The following is a 22912-nucleotide window of genomic DNA, read 5'->3' as shown; positions in this document are numbered from 1 at the left end:
GAATTGAAGGAAGCGCGACAACGTAACCTGAGCCATTATTGTTGGGACGGCCTCTGCGATGCACTATTGAGTAGCAACAATGACAGGTCGTGTGCTCAGCGGTCTGCCCCCTACATTGTAGTCTCGGGACTGCGAAGAAATACCTCACCCAAAACTTTCCTTCCTCCAATAATCCTCACCACTGGCAGTGACTCAGACTTCGGCTCGTCTTCTTGTTCGCTTTCTCCGCATTTAATTCAGGCAAAATGAGCTGCCTAAGGACTGTCGGAAACATCCCGTTTTCTCCACGTCGGCCCCAAGTAGCGCTCATTTGCTGAAAAGCTTCGTTTTCCAGCAATTCCCACCCTTTCTACCATTGTTCCAGCCAGAAGTCAAAACGGTTCGCTGCCATGCAACCATCGTCCCCCCCGAAATATCCACCGTTGCGATCCCGACCTCCCTGACTGGCCGTCTGCTCCCCGACTCTTCCCGACTCCTGGCCCCAGACTCAGGTTTGGTCACAGCTCCAGCTCTGGTCGACGTTCATAGTCCTGTGGTTACCTCCTCGAAGCTCGCAGGGTCATCATTGTGACTTTGCAATCTCGGAATGCGGTGGATTCCTTCTCCAGGGGGTTCAATGCTAGTGTCTCGTGGATTGCTACATAAAATAAGACCGTCGCCTTCAGCTCAATTGCCACTCTCTGTCTTCCTATCTTCCTCTTTCGTCCTTGGTTCTCGCTGCCATAGTGGTGCTGCTGTGACTCAGAAATCCAGAATGGCTCGGTTTCCCTCACAAAGTCGTCCGGTCCATGCGACCCCCCATGTGAACCACAATGGGCCAATGTATGTTGCTGTCTAGCATACTTCGCCATTTCTGATACTTGCTGGGTTACTGACGGCATATCTGCTTCTAGTGAACAAAATTATGACACCGCCAACCCGGCCTATATTCGCAAGTATCTCCGCACATACGGCCTGACTCCTCCTCGCCCAGAAAGCTACGAGACCCAGAAGACACGGTGTATGTATATATCGCGAAGGTTATGTTCAGCGGCATGCTAACAGGACCAGGTCTCGCCCAGTTGGCCTTGAAGCAGACCCCCATCGATAAATTCCTCTATCTCAGCACTCTCCGTAAGAACAATGTGCACCTGTTTTACCGTTTGATCACAGATCATCTTAGGGTCAGATTCCGGGATTGCACCATAGCTATTGTCGATCAGGAAGCTAATTGTCGAATAGGAATTGACTCCCCTCATCTATACCCCGGTCGTTGGCGAAGCCTGCCAGAGGTGGTCCGAGATCTACCAACAGCCGGAAGGTTAGTTTCAAGCCAACGAATAAGGCGAGCTGCCGAGGTTTAGCTAACTTCTCCCAATTAGGTATGTACCTTAGCTGGGAAGACCGGGGTAACTTGGCTTCTGTCATTGCCAACTGGCCCCAGCCCAACGTTGAGATCACATGCATCACCGATGGTTCCCGAATTCTCGGACTAGGTGACCTTGGCATCAACGGAATGGGTATTCCCATTGGCAAGTTGGCTCTCTACACCACATGTGCTGGTATCCGACCCGAGGCCACTCTCCCATTGACTCTCGATCTCGGAACAAGCAACAAGGCCCTCCGGGAAGACCCGCTGTATTTGGGTAGCCGCCGCGATAAGGTCACTCCCGATGAGGAGCGGGAGTTCTTGGACGAGCTGATGGCCGCCCTAACGGAGCGCTGGCCGGGGTAAGTTCTATCGACCCAACTTCGCCCGAGAATACGGAGGCTAACGGGGAGCTCTTTTGCAGTATCGTCATTCAGTTTGAAGACTTCAAGAATCCATTCCCTGCGCTCGAACGGTACCAGGATGTCTACACATGCTTCAACGATGACATCCAGGGTACTGGTGCCGTGATCCTCGGTGGTGTCATCAATGCTGTGAAGCGCTCCGGGGTACCCTGCAAGGACCAGCGGGCAGTTTTCTTCGGTGCGGGAAGTGCCGGAGTGGGTGTTGCGAAGCAGATTGTGGCTTTCTTCATGCGCGAGGGCATGACCGAGGATGAAGCTCGGTCATGCTTCTGGCTGGTCGACACCAAGGGTCTTGTGACAGCAGACCGCGGTGACAAGCTTGCCGAACACAAGGTCTACTTTGCTCGCACAGACAACGCGGGCCAGCAGTTCAAGACCCTGGAGGAAGTCGTCGACCACGTCAAGCCCTCGATCCTGATGGGTCTTTCCACCCAGGGCGGCGTTTTCACACCTGAGATCCTGCGCAAGATGGCCGAGTGGAACACCAACCCAATGATCTTCCCTCTCTCCAACCCTTCGTCTAAGTCTGAGTGTGACTTCGAGACGGCCGTAACAAACACCGACGGTCGTGTCCTTTTCGCCTCTGGCTCCCCCTTCCCTACCATGTCCTTCACCAACTCGGCGGGCGAGACAAAGATGTACTACCCCGGCCAGGGTAACAACATGTATGTTTTCCCTGGTATCGGACTGGGCACGATCCTGTCAAAGGCCGTCAAGGTCACCGACAGCATGATCTATGCCTCTGGTGAGGCTCTCTCCAAGGCCCTCACCGCGGAGGAGATTGAGCGTGGTCTCCTCTACCCTGATCTGACCCGCATTCGCAAGGTCAGCGTTGTCGTAGCTCGCAACGTTATCCGGGCTGCTCAAGAAGCCAAGGTTGATCGCGAGACTACTCTCCGAACGATGGATGACGAAACCCTTGATGCGTGGATCAAGGGTCGCATGTATGACCCACACACTGAGGTTCAATCTCTGGAGCGGGAAGTTGGCTCTATCCTGTCCACCCTGGGTGCTCCTCAACAGTTTGTGAATGGCTCTTCAGACGAGGCTAAGCTGTAAGGACCGACATATCACCTATCCCCTTCACCCACTCCTTCAAAGTCACGGCGTGACGCATGACACCCCCATTATTGTTTTCTGTCTCGACCTCTAATGCTGGCATGTCCAGGGTTGCTCGTCGATTTTGATTTGAAGCGCACTATTTCTTTTTCCTTTTCGTTTCGTTCCGTTTCGTTGATACGCTCCTTGGCTTGAGATGGTGCCTGCCATTCTTCTTGTATACCCCATCCTTTGCCGGATACTGGCTATTTTTATCGCCATCTTTAATGTTGCATACCCATTTGGGCTGGGTTGGGCTGGTTAGCTCATAGCGGGTTGAATAAAATTGGATGATTTTGTGCTTGCGGTCTTTTTTACCTTGTACTTCCCTGCGTATAATTTTCTCTTCCGCTAAACGAGGTCCCTTCTTGTAGACTTCCTCTTTCTTTAAAATTCCTGCCTCCTCTCCGGCTAGTAATGCCCGCCCGCAATATTCCGGTGCCAATGCTTGATCACGATCATTCGCGCTTCGAATATAAATTCTTTTCTCACTTTGACATTTAAACCCCATTCAAGAGCTGGGTCAATGATGAGAGAGGCGATGACGGCCAATAATGGGCGACGTTGAGAGCCGCATACTTAGGTAGGTCTGCCGGTCATTCTTGGCATCCAGCAGACGTTAAAAGACCCTGGGAAGGCTGGGGAGCAGGGACCTGGTCCCTGACCCACGGTTCAACCTCGTGGCAGGATTTAGGTTGCCGAACCTTGCAGGGGATTCAAGGCTGCGCGCCAGACGATCCGATCTGAGTCTGGGGGTGGACCGGTGAGGTGGTTCTGCAGGGCCGGACGACTGCGATCCGGGTCGGATGGACGGATGGGCGGATGTCGTGGTTCCCTCAGCTATTTTGGTCACCGGCCCCGGACAAGGACTTTTCCGGTGGACTGTATACCTTTTTAGGGCTAGGGATTAGAATTTGAACATTTTCATCTGGCCTCATTGATATTAATGAGCTTCATCATCGCAGTGTAGCCTTGGGTGAAGGTTCTAGATAAGTAGTACCTAGGTACCAGCAGTTACTAGTCAAAAGTAGAGAGGTCTCCACTCATGTGAAAAAGCGAACCTCGGCTGCCATTTATCCTGCATATTGCCCTTTGCTTTATTTGGTCGTATATTGTGACTTCTCGTTCTGCATACCTCTTCATCATATATCTTACCATTCCCTTCATAATGCCGTCGCTAAACGACTCTGTCAAGCTCCCATGCGGGCTCGTCCTCCCTAACCGCCTCGCCAAGGTATAACGAGGCCATTCATCTACTTATACAGCGCAATACTGACCTCAATAGGCCGCAATGGCTGAGTTTCTGGGCGGATTCCAGAATATCCCTACTCCTGCCCTGATCAATGTCTACAATCAGTGGGCCAACGGCGGTTGGGGCGCTGTCCTAACAGGTTCGCCTCAAAACTATCCATGATTCATCAGGATGAACAAAACCAATTCTGATATGAAATTATCTGCAAAGGGAACGTCCAAGTCGATGTAAACCACCTCGGGTCACCCTTCGACCCCGCCCTATCAGGGGAATACATCGACGCCGAAACCAACAAAGACTTGTTCGAGCAGTACCGCAAGTATGCCGAAGTCTCGCAGGCCCATGGCACTCCCGCTATCGTCCAGCTTTGCCACCCCGGTCGTCAATCCCCGCGCGGCGCAGGGCGCAAGGGGCTCTTGGGGGCCACGATGGCGCCTAGTGCTATCCCATTGGATATGGGTGCTGGTTTTGTGCAGCGCTGGCTAAGCTGGCTTGTGTTCCCCCCGCCGAGAGAGATGACGCAGGGGGATATCGAAACCGTCACCAGGCAGTTTGTCGATGCGGCGAGGCTGATGGCTGACGCCGGGTTTTCGGGGATCGAGTTGCATGGGGCGCATGGTTATCTGATCGGTATGTTTATGCATCTAGCTCGAAGGGCTTGGTGACTTGATGCTGACTCTTGCAAGACCAGTTTCTTAACCCTAAGGTGCCCTCCCTATCTACAACAGCAGCAGAACAGAAGGATAAGTACTAAAGATGATACAGAGCAACACACGCACAGATGCCTACGGCGGCAGCGCCGCAGACCGGGCTAAATTCGTTCTCGACATCATCACACAAACCCGCGCCGTCGTCCCGTCCACCTTCTGCATTGGCATCAAATTTAACTCAGCCGACCACAACTCCTCCAGCTTTGAAGACACCATGACCCAAATCGGCCTCCTAGTCGATGCAGGCATTGACTTCATCGAGATCAGTGGCGGAAGTTATGAAGATCCCAAGGTCTTGCCTTGCTTTCCCCCATCCATCACATCTGTGAAGCGTACTGACCAAAGCCCTCCGAGTAGATGTTCAATAGCGGCCCACAGCAAGCAGAAAAATCCGCCCGGACAGCCGCCCGAGAAGCCTTCTTCCTCGAATTTGCCGCCGCCGTGCGTGAGCGTTACCCAACCCTTATTCTAATGCTAACGGGGGGGTTCCGCTCTCGCGCCGGCGCAAACTACGCCCTTTCCCAGAACGCGTGCGACCTTGTCGGCATCGGGCGTCCTGCGGCAATTGACCCGCATTTTCCGAAGTTGCTGCTAGATGAGAGCGTGCAGGAAAGTGAGGCGCAGTTGCATTTGAATAGGGTCCCTGTGCCGTTCTGGGCGAAGTGGATTCCGCTTGCTGCTATAGGAGCTGGAGCGGAGAGCGTACGTCTTGTCCTTTTTCCTTCTCCCTCCCCAGCCAGCTTTGGGTAGGTAGCTAATGATGGTGTAGACGTATTACACTGGGCAGATTCAACGGATTGCCAAAGGATTGAAGACTATTGTACCGTTATAGGTAGGTGAAGGTCTGAACGGGGTTTGCGAAAAGTGTAGACTAGCTGGATGAGGACTCTCTGTCGACAAGGCTGTGCCGCAGTGACACTGAGGGCTCATTGGGTGTACATGGTCGGTTGTCGGAGCGAGGTGTCTGGATGATACCACCTAATTATATGGATTTCGATTTTTCTTAGCCGTATCCAGGCCTTGATATGCAACAATTATAGAAGCAGACAGCTCGTCAAGCTGCTGGTCCTCTAGACCGCCTGATGAGAAACTGGCCGTCCAGCCTCCTTTTCTCCTTTCGTGCAGTGTGTGTTGAAAAAGGCACAATACCCTCTTTAACCTTCCATATACCATCTCATACTCTTCACCATTACTTATTCCATCACCGGGAGAATTATCAGTTCTGCAGTAGGCAAATTCCGTGCAAGCTCGGCAGCTTTCAACCCACCGGATGTGACGCCATTCATCGAGGGTTGCCTCTCCATTCGGAATTATTGTCTGTCTTCCTCTAGAGCTCGTTGATGCTCTTGAGCTCTGGTACAAACTCGGATTGAACCACCAGAAGGAGAAGGCGCTGAGAATGGGAGGAGTGAATGTTTGTGCGTTGAGCCATTATTTTGAGCGCAGGCCTGGAGTGTAAACAAGTCCATGGTCTGAGATTATAACGCGAGGAGGCGCTGATGCCGGTGGATAAGGGAGAACGTTGAAGCTGCACTAATTCGTGGACTATAGAGGATTTGTTCTTGATAGTTGGTTAACTTGCAGTGATTTCGGTTGTTCCATTCATTTTAACCTCTTATTTCCTTTTGTCTGTTCGTCTTCTGGATTTAGGCATTACCTAGTCTCATGCTACACCATTTGAATGCAGTATTACAAGAGTGTCTGGTATACTTGAAAAATTCTATTTCGATGCCAGATGTCATAAATAACCCTACTGCAGAAGCATAACATGCAGTTTTCCAGTATAACAATATCAAACGGTTTCACATAAATCGACTCTCGTGCTTGATAAATCACCTAGGCAAACCAGGGCGTGACCAGGAGGAAACACAAAATCTTTAGTCTATAGTACTTTGAGCGCCAGCGCCCATAGAAAAGAGAACTAGACATCCTCAAACTCCTCGTCATCCTCATCAGACTCCTCCTTCTTGACCTCATTTTCCAGCTCAGTCTTGATCTTCTTCGCTGATGGCCCCTCATTCGCCGGCGTCGAGGGCGTTCCCATCGCCGTCTGCGGCGCACTGGTCCCGGAATCCGTATCAAGCTCCCGCTTGATGCCACTCGGTGCAGTAGTTGGGCCAGAACCATTCATACCCCCCACAGCCGGAGAAGCAGTGTCACTTGCAGAAGCAGAGACACCGACGTCCTCGAACTCATCGAACTCATCCGAGTCTTCCTCGGCGCTGCTGGCGTCTTCTTGCGCCTGTAGGGCCTTCTCACGCTCCATTTCGGCGTAGTACGCGGCGACTTTGTCGTCAAGGTCAACGAGGTTCGGTTTCTGGTCTTCTTCATCCTTAAGGAGCTCGGGCTTAATCTTGACGTCTGGTTCTGTTTTGATCGCGCTGACGTTGCCAGCCGTTGTGGAGACTGTGGAATGGGTGTGCCAGACTGGAAGGGCATTTTGCTTCTCCAGCGCGGCTTTGCGGGCTGCTTCTTCCTTTTGCTCGGCGGCGCTCTTTTCTTCCGAGGATGTCAGAGAGATTTCGAGCGCGCTGGCGTCCGTCTTGAGATTGCCGCGGACGGCTTCTTGCTTCTTGGATGGCACAACAACGGCTGCTCTGGTGGGGTTGGTGTGTTGGTTGCGCACGACATCAATCTTGTGGTCCCAGGCGGTGTCGAAGTCATTCGGGGGTATTTCGACGGAGTCAATTTGTTTGAGAAGTTTCAGCACCCCATCTAGCTGCGCCATGAGCTTACTATTCTTCTCGTGACCGGTACGGTCGATGCCCTCGCTTCCTTTGACGTCCTCCGTGCGCTCGAGAATAGCTCCACAATTCTGACACTCGAAGCCTTCTTCCGAATAAAGACTTAGAACGTCCAGCTCCGTCCATTCGGTCCCACATCTCAGGCAAATATATTCCTTCCTCTCCTGGCTCGGTGTATATTGCAGTTTGATTGTCGACGTCAGCTTAGAAACCTTGTATTTGATCGCGTCAATGACCGGATGTAGCGGGATGTAGTAGTACTCTCGGTTGACGGGGCGGGTTGAACCATCGCGAATTTCAGCTCGTGTATTACTATAGTCGAACAGCAACCGCTTATTAATCTTCTGCCAAAAAAGTCAAAATGACATGGGCAGGCCATACACTGCAATCAGACGATCTTCGCGTAACTTGGCGCAAAGTTTGCGCAGGTCTTTCTGCTGCATTCCCAGGAGGAAGGCGAGGTCTTCCGCATGAAGCCTTTACCGTAAAGTAGTCAGCACACGAAGCCTCTTGGAATCTTGTCTCTCCCTTGGCCAGCCAAACATACACCGAATGAATGAAGAGCGCATCGACTATGAGAATGTGACGAGTCTCGTAGAAGGACCGCGCTACCGTCCGAATTAGGGTGTTTGCAAGGTCCATTGTTGTTCGTAAAATAGCACCGCCGTCAAGAGAAAGTGAAGTGAAAGTGAGAAAATTCGAGGGCGCCGCTGCGCGGAGAGGTTGCTGATGAGGTACTAGACCTGACTTTCAAACTTTAGCATATCTCCGTTTTTCGATCACCGTAGGTAAAGACCGTAAAGAAGTGAGAAACAGGATTATGAACTGGGAGAAGCTGCCATCTGTTCACAGTGAGATGGCAGGTTGCGAGATGGATAAAGAAAGAGAAATTGGATGAATGATGTCTTCGCAAGTTCGAGAATGAGGCTCAGTTCCAGCCTGAGGCGACAGGAGCTATTTCCAAACAGGACTAGCGGCGGAAATGCGAAAAAACCCCCGACAAGAAAAAGAAGGCCGACAATCATTCCAGATAACTCATTATCCATGCGCTCCCACCTCCTTCTACGGCAGTGGTCAACTCCTAATCACCTGTGTATACGGATACCTTTGCAAGTCCTTCGTTCAACCTTTCCGAACCGTCTTCTCCTTCCTACCGACTGCCGCGGAGCTCGTCTACGATGGTGGCAGGTGAAACGCAACGAACCATGGACAATAACGGCACAAGAACTGAGGGACCCCAAGATGCTGGTCGCAAGCATAAGAAACGCGATATGGGCAGGGCCGAATGGAGGTAGGTATGTCGGCGTATTTAAAGGATACCAGCCTTCACGAAAGCAAGGTCGAATTACGCTAACGAGGCTAGTCGGCAAATGCCAGATAAGAGAGAGCGCAACGAGCGAGCCGAACAAGTAAAGCGAAGGAAGCTGGAAAATGGCGAGGAGGTCGTTACACCGATCTATGCTACACAGTTCTCTAGGGAGGATATTGAGAACGAGCAACGGCGTCCGAAGAAGAAGGTTGCTGTGTTGATCGGGTACTCTGGAACTGGCTATAAGGGAATGCAACTGTGCGATATCCTGCTTTCTTGATGAGCGTTTGGATACTAACGATTGTAGGAGTACAACTGAAAAGACAATCGAGGGAGAACTGTTCACCGCATTTGTCGCGGCCGGCGCAATCTCCAAGGCCAACGCGGCCGATCCGAAGAAGTCATCCCTGGTCCGTTGTGCACGCACGGATAAAGGTGTCCATGCTGCCGGAAATATCGTGTCTTTGAAATTGATTGTTGAGGATCCGGACATTGTCCAAAAGATCAACGACCATCTCAGTCCTCAGATCCGTGTCTGGGGTATTCTAGTCGCCAACAAATCGTTTAGCAGTTACCAGATGTGCGATTCACGTATCTACGAGTACCTTATCCCGTCACATTGCTTCCTTCCCCCGCATCCCAATACATATCTAGGGAAGAAGCTCGTCGAGATTGCTGAAAAGGAGGGAGACTTGGAGGCTTACAAAGCGCGTCAAGAAGAGGTTGCCAACTACTGGGAGGATATTGATGAGAGAGTTATCAAGCCGCTCCTTGAAAGCTTTCCCGAAGATATCCGCAAGCCAGTGGAGAAAGCCTTGCATATGGACGACGACACCGATGGCGTACCAGAAACCGAGCAGACGAGCACCGAGCAGGGAGCCAAAACCGCACCCGTCGCCGAAGCCCCATCTGAAGAGAAATCGGCGGAACCGGAGCCCTTAGACGAGGCGGAAATCGCCTTTCGGAGACAGATCTACGAAGCCGTCAAAACCGTCAAGGCGGCCTACCTAAAAGCAAGGCGGGAGTACCGCATCCCTGCCACCCGTCTCGCTCGTATCCAACAGGCCTTAGACAAGTACGTCGGTACGAAGAACTTCTACAACTACACAATTCAAAAACAGTATCGTGATCCCTCCGCTAAACGGCATATCAAGTCCTTCAAACTCAACCACGAACCCATCATCATCGACGGCACCGAGTGGCTTAGCCTGAAAGTGCACGGTCAGAGTTTCATGATGCACCAGATCCGTAAGATGGTCGCTATGGCTACAATGGTTGTTCGGTGCGGTTGCGATCCGGCCCGTATCAATGACTCGTATGGTGAATTTAAGATGGCTATTCCCAAGGCACCTGGGCTGGGTCTGCTTCTTGAGCGGCCTGTTTTTGACGGCTACAACAAGAAGGCGGCAGACCTTAAGAAGGAGCCCATTGATTTCGGCAAGTATGAGAAGGAGATTAGCGAGTTTAAGCAGCGAGAGATCTATGACCGGATCTTTAGGGAGGAAGAGCAAACTCACGCGTATGTTTTCCTGTTAGCCACTAACCAATGGCTTATAACATGATGCTAACCGATTTCCGCAGCTTCTCCTCGTTCTTCAACCACATTGACCACTACGCTCAAGAGGAGTTCCTTTACGTCACGTCTGGTGGCATCGCTGCAGCCAAGCCCGCCCTTGGACCTGGAGAATCAGCGGATCCCAAGCCTAATGACACCGCTCAGCCAAAACGCAAATCTCAACGTGAAGCACTGGCCGAGGTGGAGCAGGAATCGGAGGATGAACAAAATGGCACTGAGGATAACTAATCTCATTCATATATAGGCAGAATCAATAATAAGTGAAGTCACGGAACATCTAAGCCAGACACCCGTGCGCCCTTAACGATGGAGAAGCAGTTGACTTCACTGTCTGTGGCCAAGCCATACACGGTCTAGGTTGTCATCTGTGCCATTCCCCTCTTCAGTTTTCCCTGTTGGCGCTGGTAGACAGCGGTCATGTAACAAAGGTGCCTGTAAAATCACACTTTCAGCATAATCAATCCCAACTTCCGTGAAAGCCTTACATTGGCCTCAATGTTCCTGCATTTTTGAAATAGATACAAACATGCACTGCCCCTAGCCAAATACAATGGCCGCTCAGCTATGCTCTCAAATGTGATGTGCATAACCGAGCCAGCGCAGTAACTTTCAACCAAGAAAAGAGAATAAGTGAAAAAGACAACATATCACTGTAGACATGCCCTCCAGCGATTCATGTTAACTATGTACGCCCATGGAAAAGTGAAGCGAAAGCAAGGCCCAAAATAAATCCCATTAGTAACGCCATTCCCCGCACTAATTCACATCACAACATGCGGAAGCAGCCATGCAAACTGAAAAAAGCTCATAGCCCAACAGCGTAACTGTTGGCGGGAACGTCGATTGATGCAAGCATAGAATGGCCGGTGTCTATTGTCCATTTGTTCTTCGTTTTCGTAGATTCGTCTCTTCATATGTGATACAGTCGCGGCATTTCATTACGTTCGTTCTCATTGTTCTGCTTTTTAGGGCGTTCCGGCCATTCCCATTTCTGAGTCGCTAGCTATCATTGAACCGTCATCCCATTCCTCTGGAGAAGGTACATCAGACTCTGGGGGCCGTGGGTTAGACGCTAAGGTGGAGACAAAGTAAAAGGCCGACCTACCGGATGGTAATTCTTCGGGCACCTCAACTGCCATCTCTTCTATCGCCGATACGACCGCTGTGATCCACATCAGCAAGTGATGTCAGTGACATCCTCGTTAAGGGACGTACCTTGTGCCTGACTAACGATTTTCTGGTCCTCCTCAGTGTCAGTAAAGTAGGATACCAAGCAATGATCAATCACTGCTCGAATGGCCTCCAACGCCCCTGCTTCGACGCTGATTCCAGGAGTGGCAAGATACAATTTACGCAACTTGTCAATGCTCGCTGAGAGTAACTCCTTGGCAACTTCCGCATAACGCGACTGCCCTTCCTCTCCGTCAGCTGTTGTTTCGTCAATGAAAAGGATCTTGCGCAGGAAGTCCATTGTCATGTTTCGTATGGTCCTATCGGGGTAAATGAGGAGAGCCGGGACCCAGTCTGGAATCAATTCTATAACATGAGAAGAGAACCATGCCTGGTCAAGTCCTAGACGCTCATTTCGACTGTTCATCGAGTTCGTGAAGAACAAGAGGTGTTCTCTGCCTCCGCTATCATTGATTGTATCGACACCCTTGGCAACATGATTGAGAATCGCAACAATTCGATCCATGTTGGGACCTCTTCTACACAGGATCAGGGCGGCTTCGAGGAATGGAGCACAACGCTCAGCCGGTGCAAAACGAAGACCTTCCAGCAGAACCTGGAAAATTGGTTCCATGAGACCAGCATCTGGCTCTGCATCCATGAGAAGACCAAGAATGTTCCTGCATGCTTGTGGGTTGTTATACTGGGTAAGGATCTTCTTCAAAATGACCAGCTCCCTGCGCTGTCCCAAAGGCCGAATGAGGTCGTGTTCCGTCAACGTTAGTGAAAATCTCTCATTCGGAAGCGCTTGTCGCTCATCTTCCAAGACCGGCCGGGCGGTAAAGTCAATTCTCGCGAGTAATTCGGACAAGAGGTCCATAAGCTTCCGATGCGAAAATTTCCTGCCCTTTTCGAGCAGCTTATAGTAGGTAGGATATTGACGCTTTAGCCTCATAGAGTCCTCAGAATCCAGCCACAAGATCTCTAGACATTTAAGAAGAAACCCATGTTCGAGAATTACTCCGACTTCTTGACTGCCGAGGTTCGCCAGCGAGCACAAGAGCTCAAAGTAATCGTCCCATGGGCGACTGACGCTGTGCAACGTCGGCCACATGCCATCGAGGGTAGCAATAACAAACTCAAGACCATCTAAGTAGACAGCATTCCACTTCTCCCTCTCAAAGCTTCCATCTTCGGCTGTTATGACGTTCTCTCGAAGCCTCGACAGGGCGTGTACAATGAGCCTGACTGAACCGTTGCGGATTTGTGGATGAACACTCTTCAGAAGATGAGGAATCCCAGCGGGCCTATCGAAAGCCCACTGGAGGACTCTCTGGGGCCCCTTGGGAATTTCGTTGGTGATGCGGTAAATCTCCTTGACGAGATTCTCATACCCTGTCGGTTCTTTCGTCCTATTAAGCAATTGCTCCAGCGTGTCAAGCGCGATGAAAACTACCGACTTGTCCAATTTGTTCCTCGGTTCGCTCTTGGCGAGTTTCTCCTCGTTGAGTTGTGAAACAAGGTAACGAACGAAAACGCTATGATACGGATCCAGCAGACAATAGGCCCGTACGAACAATTCGTTTTCCATCACAATATGGTTGGCAAGCGCCACAGGCAGAGGAACGCGCACTGGATAGTTGTTCTCCGCCGCGTTGTAAGTTGACTTAGCCGATATCATACTTGAAACGCGTTGGTAGAACAGCATGTAAGCATTCCAGACTTTATTAAACCGGACTTGTCCGGCCGAGGTGGAGTGGAGAGAATCGCTGTAGCCGCCGAAGCATTGCTCCCCGATCCTTCCCGGGTCAAACCGCGTAACGTCGGAATCGTTGAACTCTACCCAAGTACCTCGTCCGTTCGCTGTAGGTCTTTCGCGAATGTATGAGTAGTAGTGGCCAGACTCGGCGGTACCACTATGTACTAGGACGCCAACCAGCTCGAAAACGTCCTGTTGAGTGTCTCCATTGGAATCCGAAAGGTAGTCAACAGTGAAAGGCGTCATATCAATCCGCTCCGGGAAGTGAAACTCGTCATTGATTTTGCTGCGCATCATAGTTACCATGTCGAAGTCAAATCGTTTGAGATGAAATATCAAATTGTCAGGAACATCTTTGAGGCAAGCTCTGCATGCAAGTCAGTACCAGGAGGAAGTTTCAGTAGCGAGTCAACGCACCGCTTAACGGCATCAACGTGACGTCCACAAGAGGTGCAAGAATATTTGTTATCTGCAAGCTTAGCAAACTACCACTATCAAGCATTTCCGGCAATTTTTTACTAACCTCCTTGCATAATCTCTCCTTCGACGTAAGCCTGCAGGCTCTCCTCGAGATTCGCTTTTCCTTTGATATCGCATTGAATGGCAGAAAATGGCTCAAGCCGCTCTGAGATATGGTCGCACTCCTTCGATTTGATTTGTTGAACAAGTTGACCGCCATAGAACGACCTAAATCTCTTCCTATCTTCAGGGCTCGATATCTGAGCTTCCCAACGGTCAAAAAGCAGGTTGTAGAATTCGTCGACATCCATTTGTATAGTCACATCCACAGGCTCATTGTCGTAAGTTCGGATAGAGTCAACAAATTCCTGGGGATCGACGGCTCTGAGCCATGACTCCTGCATGTATGCAAAGACCTTTTTAGTCTCCTCAAGTAGCTTTTGGGACGCAGATGGATCCGTAAGCTTGAGCCCGAGCATAAATTCACGGAACCCAACATTCATGAAAAGCTGGCTCAAGAGCGAATTCAGGTAACAAGTGTTCGACAAGTTCTTCAGACCGGAATAACCCTCCGGTGATCGAATGAGTTTCTGTCGCTCAAAAGACCAACCGGGCTGATACGTATGATCTATAGAACGTTTGTCAGCCAGGAAAAAGTTGGTAGGGTGGACCATTTCGGTACGGACCTTGCGGTATGATATCCTCAAGGCGCGTTATGAGCTGATTGTAGTTGTCACCGTACTTTGAGAGTAAGCCAACTATGGTGTAGAGTTCTTGCCGCGTTTGAGTGTGCATCACAGGAATTTGCGGAACTATAGGGTCGTGCGAAGGCATTGAAAGGTCCGGAAAGAGGTAATTATCGAAGAGTTGTTCTGTGAGGTTGCTGTGGATGAATATTGTTAGCTACGTAGACAGGACATGAGAGAAGTGCCGACTCACAAAGTGTCGAGCGTGATGTTAGCTGAGGCAGAAATATCCAAGCAGGACTTCAAGAGCCGAGAAAAACCGAGAATAATGTGATCTACAGGCTCTCTACCAACAAACTGAAACAAGTTAGCAGAGTATATCGCTTTTTAAAAAAAAAAAAATGCAACAAACCTCGTTCGTTCTGTGGCTGAGCATAATACCGCTCCATTGCCTGAGATATTCACTGAAAATCAGGTCATGAGGGGATTTCTCCGCGACTGATGTAAATACGATATAAGCGGCTTCGAAAAACTCCTGAGACTGCGTTGGGAATTCTAGCACACGTGAGAAAGTACGGGCAAAAGCATCCCATATCGTTGCAAGTATATCGATCCTGGTGGGGTTCTCAGAGAGCGCAACTTCTCGTGCTTCTTGTGCTTGCGGGGCGGGAAATTTTGGTTTCTTGAACTGCTTTGAAGGACTACAGATAAGAAAAATAATGTCCGATATCCCCTTTCGAATAGGCTGACGGAACTCCTCAATCAGAAGAGAGAACAAGAGCCGATCGAACTTGACTTGCTGCTTTGTTGCATCCCAGAAGCTGGGGTCTCTAAGAGACCCTTCGAGGAAAATGGCAAAAATGCAGCAGACCAGTCTTTGTATCGTGAGTTCCGACATCTGGGAGGTGCGCAAGCCCTGTCCGACCTCCAGGATACGAATTAACTGAGTAACCAAAGCTGTAGTATCCAGAATTACGGGCACATCACCAGACACAGGCGCTTTCACTAAATATCAGTTAACTATAGGGCAGATCGATAATAAGAGGATTGGGTGTGATGGCTTACCCGTCAGAGCAGAGAGCAGACATTCAATCAAGCTGGCTGCAAGTTGAATGCTTATAGGTGAGGTTCCCAACGTCTCCAGCAATTCACGGCGAGTCAGGGCAGTAACTACAGACTGAACACTATGAGACACCATTGATTCGCTCGGGGTTGGCTGTTGATTATCATTGTTAGTAAGTTGATGGTTCGGCAAAACATCAGGTCACAAACCTCAAGAGCTTCTTGTCGAAGACATTCAGAAAGTGCGTTGACAGAGTACAAAAATTTATACGGCCTGTCCATGGGAAAAATATTTTGGTCGGTTTCACCAGGAGACTTGACCATATTCATAACCTTCTCCTGGGGCGGAAAGACGATAAGAAACTCATATATCTGTCACAATGATCAGCCATACTTCATTATTAAGAGCAACGACGGTACCAAGACGCACCTCCCGAGCGAGATGGTCGTCAAGATTGAGATGATCGTATAAATCGTCAAAGTGCTTCAACACCTCATTATCAACCGAAGTCAAGGGCTGGATTTTCCGTCCAGCCGTGCCACGGCAGCTCGGGTCTCTCCGGACGATCAGCAATCCTGATGAGAGCTTCAGATCCCGAAGCACCTGGTCAGGTTTCTCGAGAAGGTCCATCCTTTGTCCCGAGAATATGATCATAAGCTTGGAGAAACCGGTCATTTTTACGAGCGTTTCATAGAGTTCAGAAGCCGTAGACAAATCTCCAATGCGAAGCGAGCGAACCTTGGATCGTGAACCACCATCAAACGCCTGGTACCGTATATCGATCAGTTCGCCTTTCTCCGGCTGGATTGGTATACTGGGAGGTGAATTTTGGGGCGGGCTATACTGGGGTCGAGAACGTAAGGCTTGTAGAAATTGACGAAGAAAAAAAAGCGAACGGCTGAATTTTAGTTCATCTGCAAATGTTCCATCACTAGGGACTTCCACAGCCATCATTTCCTCAGCATCTGCTGGGTCACCCGAGTGCAATTTCAGCTTTGACGCCGCGGATTTGAGCTGATCAACACAACGGTCAACCAAAGCCATGTGCGTCGCCTCAACAGATGAACTGGGAGAACGATGGATGATGTTATGATCAAGATAGACATCTATGGCGAAAGCAGTCGCATCGGCTTCGATTGAGTTTGGGGGTGCAGTCAGGATAAAGTTCCATATTCTATCCATTCCAGGAATCGAAATTACTTCATTGTCGGCGACAGAGGACGGAGGGTTGAAGCGAATCTCGTAATTTATAGTCTGTTTGGCAAATGCGAGCACCTCAAGGGAATAATCTGCGGAGGGCGACAGCTTGGGTAGGTAAAGTTGGATGCAACGGTCAATGAACGGATTCCCGGTCACGACGTGCCGAGTGATTGCGCAGAACATATCCCAGAGAATTCTTCTTCCTTGCTGGGGGAGAGATGAGGACATGAAGATGCTCTGCCATAAAATGTCACCGAGTTCCGGAGTAATGGAATCAGGCACCCTTTCAATAATCCGGGAAAGCATTTGAACACGGGAAATAAAGCCATTTCTTGAAAAGGTATCCGCGAAATCGATTCGGTTCCCTTGCACTACTTCAGCCATCTCGGATATAAGCAGGTATGTGAGATTGAATTCGGTAGCAAGCTTCCGGATCTCTTGCGAATCTTGACTGCTGAGAAGAGCATTTAGAGCTTGGATGCTGCCCACGCTGAATTGATTCTTTTCGGCGATATCCTGAACGCATCTCTCGTAGATATCCATCTTATCGGCATCGCTAAGCCCGACATCCATAAAGGAACTTAGTTGGCCACCAGCGAATTTTTGCAGAGAAGCTTTTTGATCGACAGCAAGGTCTTCGGTCGCAGCACTCTCGCGAATTAGGCGCACGCACAGACGTAACGGCCTCACATCGACGTGTACACTGTCGAAGGAGTCTTGTCTGATGGGATTTCTTTCACGCAGAACGTGGAAAAGCTGTTCGCAAAATTCCACCATCCGCTGGTCAAAATGGGTCAAAGGCAGCTCTAAAAGCTTGGAACATAGATAAAGAAGACCAGATAAATCATGATGCAAACTGAATGTCTTCATAAGCATTCCGAGTACTTCAGACACCGTTCGAGGGTCCGGGCTTTCTGTGACCGTTTCCCAAATAGTGTCGGTATCGGCATCAGTATATGTCCCCGTAACAACCAGGAAGCCTACTATGTTATGGCTTCTGCTAATCAGTTGGGGATGAGATTCGATGCTGACCATGTACTCGACAATCCTATTCTCCCTCAGCATCTTGAGCATAAATTGGACAACAGGATTATGCAGCCCAGAAGATATGTCTCTTCGCATATACTGAGAATAGACGTTGACAAAGTCACCTTGCATTGTGTCAATCCCAGCGACACGGAGCTCCATTCGGCCATCCATGATGTGCTTTTTGAGGACGCTGAATCTCCACCCGTAAAAAACAATAATTGGCAGACTAACCGGCGGAGCGTCATCGGGAACATGTATAGACAGATCGTCGGCAATTTGCGAGGCTAAGCTTGCGCTCTGATTGCACAGGGCCATGTATGTGTTTGAAATATGACGAAGCACTGTGGCACTGGCCTCGTTTGTTATCCAAGGGGATTTTTTAGAAATGTGAGTCTGATATAGCTCGTCTACCGACCGAACGAGGCTGTATATTGTATCCATTGCTTGCTGATGCCCATGGGGAACCGTTTGGTCATCCGGGCCGTACCCGCTGTGGTCGTCTTTTGGTTCTGCTAGGTCATGGACAATGCTCATTGCCTGAATCAAGGGCTGCGAAAGCTGAGGCCAGCGAGGAATGAGCGCGGCAATGTTGGATGTATACGCGGAAAGACACTGGACACCATTTATTGGAGCCGCTAACACTTGATCATTAAGCCGGGTTATCATATTCGACACCTCATGCCCGTACTGCCTCTGCAGAGCAACATAGAACGGATTTTTATCGTAGCTTAAGAACCAACCCAGAGAGTAAAGGTAATTCCGCGACATCAGATCTAATTCGGGAGGATCGTTTTCGTTAATCAACTGTCCTAGAAGCTGAGCATCCAAACGAATAAGATGGAAAGCCAGCCGAGCATAGTTGATGAGGAACCCTTCTAGACATCGCCAGAATTCGGCGGTGTCATCTGGTCGAAATTGTTCACTGTGTATACGTTAATGCTCAAGAAGCCATTGTCCAGATTCCTAGGACACTTACGCTCTGCGAAGCAGACAATCTGCTAGCATCGGAACATCATCCCAGAACAGCTTTGAGTCCATAAAGGTCTCAGATGTGAAGTTCTCTAGCGAGTTCGCCACATCATCCAGCCACTGTTTGACCATTGTGAAAACGATAGTGTCATGCTCGGATCCTGGATGCGGGTTCAGTCTAATAACTACGCATGTAAGCCACACAATCTCATACCTTTTTCAATGTACAAGCATATTTCCTCCAGGTTCTCACGCGGCTCTCGGTCCTGGTCAAGCACCGGGAAACTATCTGGTAAATGGACCTGCTCTCGGAGCTGCACCACGTCTGCCACCAAAGGGTCCCGCAAGGCTTCACCTAAGGACTTCCAATTTGTAGTGTTTGGATCTTGGTCCATATCTTCCAGCTCCGCCACCTCTATCTCCGGGCTCTGAGCGGGTGAAGATGAGAGTGATACGACATTCAAGGGTTGTCCGCCGGTGGTTCTCGCGGGGGCATCAGCGTCGGCATCGGGTCCTTCGATGGGAGTGTCCTCGGTGGCAGTGGGGCGCTTATCAGCGGCAGTAGGGGACTTCATGTTGATGGTCATTCTGCTAGCTGGACGGTTCGGCACAGCAGCTTCCTGGTCTGCTATGGCAGGAGCATCCGGGGCAGTTTCGGGGAGCGGGGCTGACGCCTCGTCGGGAGCTGGCAGAGATTCACAAGCACCACTCCCGCTATCGAGACGAGGACGTTTCCGGGTGGATTGGGGGTCGATTTCTTCCATGGGATCACCGAGGGAACGCGTCGTGTCGGTCGATGTAGCGTCAGGCGGGGTGCTAGAGCTCTCTAGCGGGGCAGCTGCCATGACATTTTTCAAGCTCGGTCTTTGAGGACTGCAAAGTTAAAAGCCGGCAAGTCTGGTTGATTGAGAGAGTTTTCCGAGGGTAAATGGGACGCTGAGACGAGAGCTGAGAGTGAGCGATAGCTCAGGTCGGTTGCAGGTACCTAGACAACGGAGAGCGGAATAAAAAAAAAAAAAGAGAGTAGAGATGAAATATAAGAATGGAGACAGAACCAAGGCCAGAAATTCTGATCGATGAGACTAACCAGTTCCTAACCTCAGAGTTCTTGAACTACCCACGGCCTTTTCCGTTTCTTTATGGCGGTTTGGAGCTGGAGGGATTCAAGCTGTCCTGGGGGAGCCAGCGAGCAGCTCTGACGTTGGCGGTGGAGTGGCGGGCGCAAGGCTTCTTTCGATCTCACACCACAATCACTTTCACTTTCACATTCACCTGCGAGCCGGCTCAATCTACCCTCGAGAGAGACTCAATACGGCTGGATATCTCAGAATTCTATTCTCGTCAGAATTAGGAGGTTCCCATATCAACACAGGAATCTATTTCAAATATGTTATCCCGACTTCTCCCCTGATTGCCTGCTACATACTGAGCAGCGTGAACGAAGGAGTTGATACCAATATCTAATCCTACCGCTAAGCCCACTTTTAAGATATGATTCCCTCGAGACACTTCCTTCGGCCGAGTTGCGCCGCGCAACACTTTTTTTTATTTTTTTTTTCTTTCTTTTTTCATGAATGTACTTTCAGGCTCCTTTCTGGCTCGTGCCTACGGATGAGATTTCCTGTGACCGACCCCTTGCAGGAGGCAAGGCATCTAAGCACCAATGCTACATCATGCCTTTCTTGACGAAGGTGTGTGGACTGAGTCTAGCCCGTTTCCTAGCGAGTAGGGGCTACGTATGCCAATTTCTAGTCGAGTGGCTGGTCAATCATCTATCACCTAGAAGCCAATCGGCCACAAGGTAGGTATAGAGGGCTGGGGTTCTAAGCTATCTCGCTCCAGAACGCTCAATTTTGCGAACAATTCTAGCAGGATTCCCAACGGCGAGATGATATGCAGGGACATCCTGAGGTGCATCCGTCAAAACAGATTCTCCAACCCTAACGGGTAAACGGTCGAGGGCAAGCATTCGTACCTTGGTTACCACACTGCCCGCTCCAATCACTGCACCGTCCCCAATCGTCACCCCTGGAAGCACAGTAACATTCCCTGCTAACCAGCTGTCTTCGCCAATATGGATCTCCTTGCCCGACTCGGGGCCCGACGTGCCATTGCGTAGATCGGGGTCCAGAGGATGCGTCCCGCTGTACAAGCTTACCTTAGGGCCCAATAGAGTTCGTGCGCCAATGGTTACCAGACGGGTGTCGATGATGACGCAGTCATAATTGATAAAGACACCCTGCCCGAGTTTCACGTTGTAGCCGTAGTCGACTCTAATGGGCGGCTCGATCCAGGGTTCCTTTTCGAGAATGGCGTCGTCTTCAGCTGGATCTTCTTTGGCTGGGGGGAGAGGCGTTGTGTCTTGGAGTATACTATGGTGTTCATGTCAGCAAGTCCACCATCGGCAATGTAGGATTTGAAGAGGAGCGCCGTTCTCACTCTTTATAAAGCTCAATTAGGCGTCGTCGCGAGACTTCGCCGGCCGTGTTGAAGCGAGTACAAGCGTGCCGGCAACGGGTCCGCTCGGCCGTTAGTTCGGGGGTAAAGGCGCGAAAAAGCTCTCCTCGCAGCATTTTCTCTTTTTCTGACTCGGGCATCTTGACTTCATGTGGTGTCGCCAATGTATCAAATGCGGGGACAGGAAGCTCAGCTGGGGATCGCCGGCCGTTGTATTAGATGGGATGCGATCGACTATTCCTGATTAGGCATGGTCGAAGCTTCAGGCAGAAGTATCAATCCCATAAGCCTTTTTCCATGGTGTTTTCAGAATGCTAAAGTCGAGAAAGTCGACAACAATATACTAGTAACTGGACTACCCTTATTGCCCGAGGGTTCTAAATGTCGAGAATAAGCTGGGCTCTGAACAAGGAACCAAAAAAGCAAAGCATGACGCGCATTGGTCCCTGAGGCTCCAGCTGGGCAGCTATATCCACTTGAGAGGTATTGTTCTCCGCCTACCCTCCGATTGTTTTATCTGTCCCCGAACTCCTCAAAGAAACCGTCTGTCCTCCTGCCACGCCATGCTTCTTCCCTGACGCTACCTTATATTTCTGTTTCTCGTTTTCTGGAGTAATCAAGAGCAACGCCGTACCTAGTCATGGCCAATGACACCGTTGTTCCCTCCGCATCCTCCGCGACCCCAACAGCGGCAGCATACAACACCTGGAGCCCACCCACTCCCTCGCTCTCCCAATCTCAATCCCAACCCCAGTCGCAATCGCAATCGCAATCGCAGCCGATTACCAGTATCAATAAGACAACATCAACGGACGCCCTCCTGTACCCCTCGGGCTCTAAATCCCTTAGCGGAATCTCCCTGCGCGCCTTTCTCCTAGGCACAACCCTCGGCCTCTCCAGCGCGCTCACCATCTCCCTCCTGAACCTCACCATTTCCGACACCCAGCCTCACTACCTCTGGCGTCTGCCCTTCTTCCTGGCCAGTCTCTCGCTCTTCCATTTCCTGGAGTACTACATAACTGCCGCGCACAACACGCGCTACGCCGATATCTCCGCTTTCTTGCTTTCCTCGAACGGGTGGGCGTATAATATTGCGCACTCGTCGGCCGCGCTTGAATGCTTACTGGGATACGTCTTCTTCCCGCATGATTCGTACTTCAAGTTTACTGCTTCCGTGGGTGGGGTGAAAGTCCAGGTTGTTCTGGGTCTGTTTCTTATGGTATTAGGTCAGGCTGTGAGGACGCGGGCGATGGCGCAGGCGGGGAGTAACTTTAATCATACGGTGCAGGTTGAGCGGAAGGAGGGACATACGCTTGTGCAGCATGGGGTTTACAGGGTGCTACGACATCCGAGTTACTTTGGGTTCTTTTGGTGGGGCCTTGGGACCCAGTTGGTGCTCGGTAATGTAGTTTGTTTTGTGGGATACGCTGTTGTGCTGTGGAAGTTCTTCAATAACCGTATTCAGAGTGAGTTCTCTCCTTACTTTTTCCCGTCATTTAATGGCACTGATGGTTCGATTAGGAGAGGAGCGATTCTTGATTGCGTTCTTTGGGAATGAGTATGTGGAGTACAAGAAGAGGACTATCGTTGGGATTCCAGGAATTGCGTAAAGCATGCAGTCGTGGAATCATATTTCTATGTGTTATATACAAGTGGAT

At 50.3% G+C, this 22912-nt stretch overlaps 7 protein-coding genes across 7 annotated transcripts; 4 read left to right on the top strand and 3 right to left on the bottom strand.

The window, feature by feature from the left end:
- Nucleotides 1-586: 586 nt before the first annotated feature.
- On the top strand, nt 587-2832 carry BDW70DRAFT_147654 (NAD-dependent malic enzyme; the record flags this gene model as incomplete). Its single annotated transcript, XM_073738750.1, has 6 exons — nt 587-822; nt 894-1000; nt 1051-1163; nt 1222-1300; nt 1362-1710; nt 1773-2832. 6 exons carry the CDS (start codon nt 587-589, stop codon nt 2830-2832), a joined length of 1944 nt encoding a protein of 647 aa, XP_073599766.1.
- Nucleotides 2833-3951: 1119 nt separating this feature from the next.
- On the top strand, nt 3952-5904 carry BDW70DRAFT_129170 (NADH:flavin oxidoreductase/NADH oxidase family protein). Its single transcript, XM_073735564.1, has 7 exons — nt 3952-4105; nt 4157-4262; nt 4334-4753; nt 4810-4829; nt 4889-5125; nt 5191-5535; nt 5603-5904. The coding sequence occupies exons 1-7, from the start codon at nt 4040-4042 to the stop codon at nt 5663-5665; spliced, it is 1257 nt and encodes a 418-aa protein (XP_073599765.1). The 5' UTR covers nt 3952-4039; the 3' UTR covers nt 5666-5904.
- Nucleotides 5905-6537: 633 nt separating this feature from the next.
- On the bottom strand, nt 6538-8528 carry BDW70DRAFT_129168 (putative transcription factor TFIIE complex alpha subunit). Its single transcript, XM_073735563.1, has 3 exons — nt 8125-8528; nt 7959-8054; nt 6538-7889 (listed from the first exon to the last, which is right to left on the bottom strand). Exons 1-3 carry the CDS (start codon nt 8217-8219, stop codon nt 6755-6757), a joined length of 1326 nt encoding a protein of 441 aa, XP_073599764.1. The 5' UTR covers nt 8220-8528; the 3' UTR covers nt 6538-6754.
- A 254-nt stretch (nt 8529-8782) lies between these two features.
- Nucleotides 8783-10690, top strand: BDW70DRAFT_156614 (pseudouridine synthase PUS2; the record flags this gene model as incomplete). The annotated part of the gene is made up of 4 exons (XM_073740215.1): nt 8783-8868; nt 8941-9144; nt 9194-10405; nt 10468-10690. 4 exons carry the CDS (start codon nt 8783-8785, stop codon nt 10688-10690), a joined length of 1725 nt encoding a protein of 574 aa, XP_073599763.1.
- Nucleotides 10691-11427: 737 nt separating this feature from the next.
- On the bottom strand, nt 11428-19642 carry BDW70DRAFT_156613 (putative ubiquitin C-terminal hydrolase; the record flags this gene model as incomplete). The annotated part of the gene is made up of 13 exons (XM_073740214.1): nt 11428-11513; nt 11568-11624; nt 11678-13758; nt 13809-13860; nt 13915-14478; nt 14537-14733; nt 14790-14893; nt 14949-15541; nt 15602-15752; nt 15809-15970; nt 16029-18750; nt 18805-18958; nt 19012-19642. 13 exons carry the CDS (start codon nt 19640-19642, stop codon nt 11428-11430), a joined length of 7554 nt encoding a protein of 2517 aa, XP_073599762.1.
- A 983-nt stretch (nt 19643-20625) lies between these two features.
- On the bottom strand, nt 20626-21394 carry BDW70DRAFT_156612 (sugar O-acetyltransferase; the record flags this gene model as incomplete). The annotated part of the gene is made up of 2 exons (XM_073740213.1): nt 20626-21169; nt 21237-21394. The coding sequence occupies 2 exons, from the start codon at nt 21392-21394 to the stop codon at nt 20626-20628; spliced, it is 702 nt and encodes a 233-aa protein (XP_073599761.1).
- A 409-nt stretch (nt 21395-21803) lies between these two features.
- BDW70DRAFT_129158 (protein-S-isoprenylcysteine carboxyl O-methyltransferase) lies at nt 21804-22881 on the top strand. Its single transcript, XM_073735562.1, has 2 exons — nt 21804-22720; nt 22776-22881. Exons 1-2 carry the CDS (start codon nt 21895-21897, stop codon nt 22862-22864), a joined length of 915 nt encoding a protein of 304 aa, XP_073599760.1. The 5' UTR covers nt 21804-21894; the 3' UTR covers nt 22865-22881.
- The last annotated feature ends 31 nt before the right edge of the window (nt 22882-22912 follow it).

The sequence above is a fragment of the Aspergillus foveolatus genome, assembly GCF_047715535.1.
Source record: "Aspergillus foveolatus strain CBS 279.81 unplaced genomic scaffold BDW70scaffold_5, whole genome shotgun sequence".
Taxonomy (NCBI): Eukaryota; Fungi; Ascomycota; class Eurotiomycetes; order Eurotiales; family Aspergillaceae; genus Aspergillus; species Aspergillus foveolatus.
Note: the sequence above shows the minus strand (reverse complement) of the source record. Positions and strands in the feature narration are given on the sequence as shown.

Excerpts from the sequence above, each read along its gene's own strand:
- BDW70DRAFT_129158 (XM_073735562.1), top strand. The coding sequence starts at position 21,895 with ATGGCCAATGACACCGTTGTTCCCTCCGCATCCTCCGCGACCCCAACA. Across the intron at positions 22,721-22,775 it reads CTTCAATAACCGTATTCAGA|GAGAGGAGCGATTCTTGATT; the intron begins GTGAGTTCTCTC and ends TGGTTCGATTAG.
- BDW70DRAFT_129168 (XM_073735563.1), bottom strand. The coding sequence starts at position 8,219 with ATGGACCTTGCAAACACCCTAATTCGGACGGTAGCGCGGTCCTTCTAC. Across the intron at positions 8,055-8,124 it reads GCGCTCTTCATTCATTCGGT|GCTTCATGCGGAAGACCTCG; the intron begins GTATGTTTGGCT and ends TTTACGGTAAAG. Across the intron at positions 7,890-7,958 it reads GAAGATCGTCTGATTGCAGT|TAATACACGAGCTGAAATTC; the intron begins GTATGGCCTGCC and ends GTTCGACTATAG.
- BDW70DRAFT_129170 (XM_073735564.1), top strand. The coding sequence starts at position 4,040 with ATGCCGTCGCTAAACGACTCTGTCAAGCTCCCATGCGGGCTCGTCCTC. Across the intron at positions 4,106-4,156 it reads TCCCTAACCGCCTCGCCAAG|GCCGCAATGGCTGAGTTTCT; the intron begins GTATAACGAGGC and ends TGACCTCAATAG. Across the intron at positions 5,126-5,190 it reads GAAGTTATGAAGATCCCAAG|ATGTTCAATAGCGGCCCACA; the intron begins GTCTTGCCTTGC and ends CCCTCCGAGTAG.